The 9,260-nt window shown below is 39.7% G+C and overlaps 1 protein-coding gene across 1 annotated transcript; it reads left to right on the forward strand.

Annotated features, from left to right (window-relative positions):
• The first annotated feature begins 6,387 nt into the window (after positions 1-6,387).
• LOC141812712 (uncharacterized) lies at positions 6,388-7,235 on the forward strand. Its single transcript, XM_074700721.1, has 2 exons — positions 6,388-6,746; positions 6,822-7,235. The coding sequence occupies exons 1-2, from the start codon at positions 6,417-6,419 to the stop codon at positions 7,086-7,088; spliced, it is 597 nt and encodes a 198-aa protein (XP_074556822.1). The 5' UTR covers positions 6,388-6,416; the 3' UTR covers positions 7,089-7,235.
• Positions 7,236-9,260: the final 2,025 nt, after the last annotated feature.

Below are 9,260 nucleotides of genomic sequence, written 5' to 3' on the forward strand. Positions count from 1 at the left end.
GATCACGTGTTTCTCACCCCAAGCTGGCATACAAACAAGGAAGGGTCGGCATGGCAAAGAAGGAAGGATCGGCATGGCAAAAAAGGAAGGATTGGCATGGAAGGAGATGGGATCTTCTTTTTTAACTGATCAGGTGGTAAAGAAGGCAAGATTAGAGGCTAGGTTTCGGCTTCATCTCCTTTAAAAGGTGAGGATGCCGACGGTTGTGGTAAGCAAGAAAACCCTAGCTTTCTACCTTTCTTCCTCCTCCTCTAATTCGGCTGCTGCTTTGTCCGATCACGCCCCTTCCCTTGCCGTCACCTCCCTGCCCTTGTTGGTGCTTGATTTTGAGGAAGAAGAAGACCCTGTTCTGGTCTTTCTTCTTGCTTTCGATCACCAGGAACCTCCTTGCTGTTGGAGTCTTGGGTGGTGTTTGGCTAGAGCTTGTTGCTGCCGACCCCTTTGCTGAGCCTGCTGCCGGCTCATTTTGCTGAGCTTGCTGCCGGCCCTTTTGCTGAGCTTGCTGCCGGCGGCCCCATCTTCTTGAGCTTGCTACAGACGGCTATTTGCTGGAGCTTGCTACTGCCAACCTTTGCCATAGCTTATTACCGGAAGCTTGCGCTTTGTTTCCTTTGAAGATCATCGAAAATTAGATTACCGGCGACCATTATAATACCCCAGAAACGAAAGCAACGTGTGTTGTTGCACGTTTTTGATATTAGGGTATTCTTCTGTATCAATCGTTGCTGATTCACGGCTAGTATCACGACCAGCAACTTGACTCGTGCTTGAGAAGCTGTCCAGACTAAACTTGGCGTGGATCACCGATAGAGGTAGACTTCGAGGAAGCTGCACAATTCATGTCATTTCCGTTGAGCGTCATTCATCAGGTATACCTAGAATAATTTGTTATTTTAAAAATTTTATTTTTCACTCTATTGTATCTTGCATGCGTGGTTTTGAGTGTTGTAATAATTTAGATTATTATTTGTTTATCTTCCGCTGTGTAGGTTTTTGAAATAAATAAACACGCGCAACGCATCGGACCGATATCAACACATATGACCAAGTTGTTTACAATAATAGCAAACATCCAGATCGGATGGACAATCTGTAACTTGGTGACTACCAGATCCACAATGATAACACTTCTTCTCCATAATCTCCTTCCATTGAAACCCACTCGAAGATCCAACGGGTCGTTTGTCCTTCTATCGTCTGGAAGAATTCCGTGTCCCGGATCCCTGAGCTGGCCTCTTCTGACCAAAAATTTGTAAACTCGAGTTCTTCAAATTTTTTGCATCTTTCTCACAAGTCACTTGCTGCTGAGTCATCTCAATAAACAACGTCCGATCCAATGCCTCTCTGTACGTACTAATTGAAAAACTAGACATCCTCAGTCGAATGTATGCATCCAACTCCTGAGTGAACTGGAACATCCGATCACCGTCTTGGGCTACCAAATATGGACAGAACTCAGCCAGTCAAGAAAACTCCATGTTATAGTCTGTAACTAAGCCATTGCCTTACTTAAGGCTCAGAAACTTTGATGTCGTGCTAGACAGAATGCCGCTAAAAAATACTGCCTCTTGAAAGCCTCTTGGAAAGATAACCATGATAATTCCTGCTCTCTGAATACAGACCTGTAAGTCTTCCACCACGTGATAGCCTGATCACGAAGGTGGTATACAGCTAACTCTACTTTCTCTACCTCAGTACAAGTAATATATGAAAATGTATCAGTCAAGTTCTCCAACCATGAACGAGCGAGCCATGGGTCAGATCTCCCATGAAATAAAGTCAATCGGTCCTTGACGAACTTTGCCAGTAATGGTATCCGGCTCTTATCTACAGCCTTACTAGCGGTAGCTGGTAGTGGATCAGTAAAGGGTATCTCTTGACTATCCATACCATCCTCGAAAACCTCTAGCTCTGCTGGGGCAATGGGTCGTCTCAATAGTCGACCTCGTCTTCGATTTACCGGGGTCATAATATCACCTGATAATATATTATTACTACAAATTTCTAGAAGAAGAATAAATGCACTAGAAATTCTTACTTACAACTTGCTTGGAGAGTTCATGTCGTTGTCTGTCCCATCTCACAACCTAAATCCAGTAAAACCAAAATTTGATAAACCCGATACGATGATAAATTTGAAAGAAACTAAACATAAACCCTAAAACCTAATGCTTAGTCTAATATGCTCTGATACCAAATAATTGGTATCAGATAAATCTAAAAATACAATGATAAATCCGGAAAACTACATATGGATTGTAAAACTATGCTCTGATACCATTCAATTGGTATCAGATAAACCACAAATGCAATGAAAAATTCCAAAGAACCTAACCTGCTCTTATACCACTAAATTGATATCAGATAGATCCATAAATACAGCGACAAATCCAGAAAAACTACATATGGACAGTAAAACTATGCTCTGAGGGGAGATGCTATCGAAATTTTTTGAACAGCCGTCTCCCGGGACGTGACAATCCTTTCAAGAATAGCACTGAGAGTAGTATTGATTGAATTGAATAATTGAGTTTTTGAGCCTTTGTCATTGAACTCTCATTTATAAACTTTTATCAGTCGACCGATTACCATATCAATCGACTAATCCAAATCTGATCTCGTCGAATCAGCGCTTGATTTTCCTTTTTCTATCAACTGATTGCGTCAATCGGTCCACCGAACTACAATGTTGTCTAGGTTCGTGTCCAAGTTCATGATCGGATCAGATCAGATCCTTGTGAATTCTACCTTATCGATCGATTGATCCTCAGGATATGTCAACCGATCCTTTCCTTCCTCAGTTAGATCACATTGCACGAAATTTGCTATTTCCTTTTGGGTTCAGTTGACTAATCCATGATATTGGTTGATCGATTCTGGTCGATCGAACCTCCCTGTTTGATCAACCAAATCATTCATTTAATTATTTTTCTATAAGATAAAGTTAGCACAATAGATACTAGTAGTAATGCAAAATATGTTGGTGCAATCGTGCTCCAAGTGATTGGATTTTAATGTTTGGCTAAAATGGGTTTAAGCTAGGCAATGTGTTGTTATCTATCATGTGTGGTTTGAGTCCACAGGAAAGCCCAGAAGTGGAGACTTGGCAATTGGTGAAGTCCCGGAGGTGCGGCCTCTTGGCAATTGGTGAAGTCCCGGAGGCGCGACCTCTTGGCAAGGATGAAGTCTCGGAGGCGCGACCTCTTGGCAAGGATGTCTTAGCACGATGAAGTCGATGGAAATGTCTCAAGCTAGTGCAACGAAGAGCATGAGGCTTGTGGAAGACATTTGAAAGCTTGCATCAAGGCTAAGGGGTGAAGAGAAGCTGAAAAGGAAAGTTTTCAGCTCTGGCTGTCGACTGGCCCTGCCAGCAGTCGACTGGGGTTGATCCGGAGCACACACAGACAAGCATAGAAAAATTAGTCGAGTTGACAATCGACTGGAGCAGTCGACTGACCATGGAGCAGTCGACTGATATACTGTCGTTGGGGTGACAACTGACGAATTAAATGCATATTTAATTCCCGTTGAAGCTCATCAGTCGACTGGGCTTAGGAGCAGTCGACTGGTGCACTGAAATTTATAAAAAGAGCGGTCAACGTCGTAGAGAAAAAAGAATAATTCTTTCATCTTCTTCATTGCTCTCTGACATCTGTAAAAGCTCTTTTCTTCCTCTCATACTGCATTCAAGATCTTGTACGAGGAAGACACCGTATTATGAGGGTTTCTCCGCCTTCGAAGTGTGATTCGAAAAGGAGAGTTTTTCTCATAGTGAAATCGTCGGCTGTGTGTGTGGATCCTTGGATTAGTCACCTCGTAGAGGTGGATACCAAGTAAATCGACCGGGTTAGCGTTTGGTTATTTGCAATTTATCTTTATCCTTTTGCTTCCGCTAACAAATTTGTAGAGAAAGCCGAAAAATGCTATTCACCCCCCTCTAGCGAACGCACCGATCCTAACAAAATAGTATTCGCAACATTGTACTTCAGTTGATCAAAATATGCAATCCAGTGGATTTGCAGTCGATTGAAAATCTTATTTTGGTTATCTGAACCTATTTGTCATATTTGCTTAAAGTTCACTACTTTAAAACTTCTCACTACCTAAGATTTACTTCCTTAAATTTTTCATTTACTAAGCATTTGATCACCTTTAATTTAGTTGGACTTTTCCCGTGCTAGACATCTGATCATTCTTGACTTTTTCCTTGCTACACATCTGAACATCCTTAATTTGTTTGAACTTTTTCCTTACTAAGCATCTGGTCACCCTTGACATGCTTGGACTTTCCCCTTTTATATGATATCCGGTCAAGCTTGACTTGATTTGGACTTTCTCCTTTGTTAGTCATCTTGTCAATCTTGACTTGACTGGATTTTACCCTTGCTAGTCATCTAGTCAACTTTGATGTTGCTATTCATTTGATCAACCTTGACCCGACTAAATTTTTCCTTTTGCTAGTCATTAGATCAACCTTAACTCAACTAGACTTTCTCTTTGCTAGTCATTTGATTAATATTCTTGACTTAACTAGAGTTTTCACTTGACTTGGTCAACCTTGACTATACTTGATTTAACATATTCTTAAACAAACATCAAAACTCTAGACATCAATTGCACTAATAGCTACTATAATTTATAGCAGCTGGTTACTAGCTTCTATAATAGTGTCATTATCTTTTATTATTTTTGCTTATTTGAGAGTGATAATCTGGTTAAAATAACATTTCAATGAGTCAAATAAACGAAGGGGATTCTATAACACCCACTACATTTTAAATGAATATTATCTGATTATGATCAATGGTGTAGAAGCTAAAAGATAGCTACTATAACGTATAACAACTGATTACTAGATTCTATAATAATATCATTATCTTATGTTGATTTTGCTTATTAAAGAGTGATTACTTAGATACAATAATATTTCAATAAGAAAAATAAATGAAAGAAACTCCATAATATAATATATTTCAAATGAATTTTATTCATCATGATCGATCGTATAGAAGATAGCAGGTAACTACTATAATATATATCAGCTAGTTATTAGTTTCTATAAAAGGATCATTATTTTTGGAGAGTAATAACCTAGTTAAAAAATATTTTAAGAAATAAAATAAATTTAAAAAACTCCATGACATTCATTGTATTTCAAATAAATATTATTTAATTATAATCAATTATATAGAAATTAATAAATAGCTATTATAATCTATAATAATTGATTGTTAACCTCTACAATATGAAACAACTAATAGATTCTGGCCGTAAACTCGATTCACTTAAATCAGACAAATAAGAGGTGTGTTTCCAACAGTTTATTTATATGGAGTGTTCAATTGATGTTAATTAAAAAAGTTTATTTTATATGGAGTGTTCAATTAATGTTAATTAAAAAAGTGACGTCCGATGTAATTTTAATTTTTATCTTATATTATCCTTGGGATATGGTGCACGGTAGGACATCCAAGTTGTCATCCAGATATTCACAATTCGATCCTCAGTTACGACGTATTTGAAAAAAAAATTTCAAATAAGGAGAGCAATCAAAAGATACTGGGCGTCTGGACTGCCCACTGCGTGTACTTCCCGAGATCCTGACAACCGATGGAAAATTTCCATGAGACCGAACTGATCATACTCAGAGATAGTCAATGAGACTAACTGAGATTTATCATTTAATTATTATCTTATTATATAATCATAATAATTATTAAATAATTTACTTATATTTAAATAATTTTGAGTAAATTGATTGAACTCTTTTTTTATATAAAAGTGTTTTTGGATGACGAGAATACAGAGGTTTTTTTTTTAAAAAAATATTTTTTATAAAAAAATAATAATAATAGGCGTTTGTTTTTACCCTCGCGACTATTTTTATTGCCTAGGGCAAACCCGCTGCTTGCCGATGTGACGTTTGATTCGTTGTTTTGTCTTCTTGTTACTTTCCGATTTCCCAACGCCGTGTTAATATGGCCAGTTGTTCTGACATGATTTAGATGCTACAACGTCATGAAATTGTCCTTCACAAATTGGTTTGGACCAAAGATTGAGCACCCCATCATTTTTCTAGCTGGGTTCTGACAAGCTCTGCGTACACGAGTTATTATGAGGTTGACAGGCTTTCATGACTGCTTAAATTTCAGACAATCAATTAGCTAAAGTATACAACCACAAATCCAGGACCAAGGTCGCCCCCTCTTCATTATTCATTATTGGTTTTCTTCCGTGAATCTCCCTCCTACTTAACGTAGGTGCAAGGGACCAGTGTCAGACTCTGCTTGCTTCTCTTTCTCGTGATTTTTCTTTCCTTCGGAACTACTATAAAGCTCTACTCTCTCTTTCTAAGTTCCTCCGCAAAGCCAAATCCAAATCCAAATCCAAATCCAAAGCTAAAGTTAGAGGAGAGAATGGGGAATGGTGGTGAGGACAAGGGTTCGAAGAGGTGGGGCAGAAGGAAAGAGGAGGATGCAATAGGGTACTTGTGCGGGGAGAATCCATCGATGGTGGCCAACAAGAGGGTGATGGTTGTGGTAGACCAGAGTGGCAGATCCAAGCATGCTATGATGTGGGCATTGACCCATCTGGCCAACAAGGGAGACCTCCTTACCCTCCTCCATGTCGTCCCTCCTAACCCTCGCCGCCAGCTTAGGAACAGCGGAGCAGACGCAGGGGCAGCAGATGCTGCTCCCAGCCTCGCAAACACCCTCGGTTCCCTGTGCAAAGCCTGCAAGCCAGAGGTTGGTGCACCATGATTAAATTAACTAGTCCTGCGTGTATTCTCTTCGTGTCGATGAATCTAATGAGCTGTGCAGGTGGAGGTGGAGGCTCTGGTCATTAAGGGCCCGAAGCTGGCGGCAGTCCTCAGCCAAGTGAGGAAGCTTGAGGTGTCAGTTCTGGTGCTGAGCCAAGGAAAGCCTTCTCTATTTTGTTGCTTGCTCCGCAGCAGCAGCGAGGAATTTGTGGAGGAGTGCATTAGCAACGCGGCGTGCTTGACGCTGGCGGTGAGGAAGCAGAGCAGGGGAGTCGGTGGGTACTTGCTCAGCTCAAGGTGGCACAAGAACTTCTGGCTGTTGGCCTAATCTGAAGTGAACCACCACCTCTAATCATCTCTTTCTTCTTTAGTCCACGGAAATTTATACAAACTAGAGTTAGGATTGAGCAGCATCTCGTGAAATTGCAGTCCTGTAAATCAGCAACGTTTAATCTCTGTTGAGTTCCCCTCAATGTATCAGATCAAGAAGTTAAGTTGTCCTTTTTTTTTTGGCGGTTTATCAAATCACCCACTCAGCTTTCTTAAATATTAAAATCACACATAATACTTTATATTTTATCAAGAGAGGTTCTTCTTTATCAAAATTTTCTTTTGCCCATTCCAATTCCAAATTAAAAATAATAATTTCTTTTTACTGGAAAAGGTCCAAAGCAAGTAAAAAAATAAATTATTTTATCAAATACTTTTACTAAAAGTTATTTAATATTTAGTACTTTTGATAAAAGTTATTAATAACAGTTTGAGCGAATTTTAAAAATTAATGGATTTAAATGCATTAAATTTAATTTAAAATTACATCATTTATATAAAATTAATTTTAGAAGCAATTCAAATCTAGATCAATATCTTTCAAATACTGTCTTTTGATTATTTGTGAGGGTTTATAAAAAAAATTAAATAAGTTTGCATATTATAACCATCAAATTCATTAAAAAAATCAAAATATAAGGACTTTTTTGAATTTAAACTTCATCTTTTTTGCATTTAAGTTGGAGGGGTATGTGAATAACATGTTTATCTTTTATTTATATTTTTATTTACGACCTATGACTTTTGGATAGGTTAGCTTTGATAATATCATTATTTTTTTCTATTTTATGACCTATGACTTTTTGTAAAGGATTCAGGGGAAGTAACACACATGCATGCATTGAATTTCAATACTTAGTTCATTTATGCAGAATTGTTATACTTGCTTTAAGTTGTGATTTATAACTTAACTTGAAATCTTAAGTTGCCATAATCAAAAAGGGGGAGATTGTTAGTGCAGGAAGCACTAGCAGATCAAACCTGAGTTTTGATTATGGAACTAGGATCAAGTTAAGTATGTGGTTTGGCGAACCAGGCTAAATTGAGTGTGCAGAAAATAGGTTAAGTCCTAGTGCTGCTAGGCATGAAGACTTGGCAGAGTCAAAGTGCACCAGGCAGAAGACTGGACTTGGTCAGGAGGACCAAGTTGCAGAAGGACTGGACTTGGTCAGGAGGACCAAGTTGCAGTAGAAGAATGGACTGATCAGGAGTATCAGTTGCGTTCAAGTCCTGGGGGCAACGACAGAGCCGAGCAAAAGTCCAACGGGTCAGGAGGACTTGGTTGGCATCAGGTAAATTCTCCCGAGGGGAGTGGGTGAGGACGTGTTCCTACGAGGAATAGTAGGCGTCGGTCTAACCCAGGATCTCACCGGAGATCTGAAATTAAGACTCGAAGTTGGTTCGGTGAATCGACTTGTTCCTTTACATGTTATATTTGAGCTAACTTATTGTGCAAGAAGGAAAAGCCCAATGAAAGCTAACTCCGGACGAAAAACTTATTTTTTTCGGGTCTGGAGTTGACCCAGATGGGCTCTGGAGTCGACTCCAGCCGAATCATCACGAATCCGGAAGTCAGCGCGTCGAGTTTTCCGCCAGATCAGCCTGGATTCGACTCAGGTGAGCTTTTGAGTCGACTCAAGTCAAAAACTTATCGTCGCTGCCGCCACCGGACTGGAGTCGACCCAGAACGGGATCAGAGTCGACTCAGAAGGGATAAGCGACGAAAGAGATTAAGTTTTATCTGCCATGTCGGCTGGAGTCGACCCAGATCGCTATCTGAGTCGACCCAGGTCGGCTATATAAGCCCTCCGCGAGCAGCAGTTGAAGCAATTCAATTCCAACGCTTCCGAACTCCGTTCCCGCGACTTCCGAGCCTTCCAACTTCGACGTCGGTGCTGTGTCTGCCTCAAGCAACTATTCTTGACACCGAGACGCCAAATTCAACTTCCGGAGAATGAAAGTTTGGTAACAAACACTTTATTTGTACTTCAAGTTATATTGATTTTGTAATCGGTTTTGTAATAGAATTTTCGATACACTTGCTGCCAGACAGGGGCAAGTGGGTTAGTGGATTGTCCAACGTAAACGGTCAAGGACCGTGGGCCTTGGAGTAGCAGCGTTGCGCTGTGAACCAAGTAAAAACAAACTGTGTCCTTTATTTTACTGTATT

The sequence above is a fragment of the Curcuma longa genome, chromosome 19, assembly GCF_044706935.1.
Source record: "Curcuma longa cultivar G26 ecotype Majalengka, Jawa Barat chromosome 19, ITB_CL_G26_1.1, whole genome shotgun sequence".
Taxonomy (NCBI): Eukaryota; Viridiplantae; Streptophyta; class Magnoliopsida; order Zingiberales; family Zingiberaceae; genus Curcuma; species Curcuma longa.

What these genes read in the sequence shown, in the direction of transcription:
- LOC141812712 (XM_074700721.1), top strand. Translation starts at nt 6,417, where the DNA reads ATGGGGAATGGTGGTGAGGACAAGGGTTCGAAGAGGTGGGGCAGAAGG. An exon ending in GCAAAGCCTGCAAGCCAGAG is followed by an intron (nt 6,747 to 6,821) that starts GTTGGTGCACCA and finishes TGAGCTGTGCAG; the next exon opens with GTGGAGGTGGAGGCTCTGGT.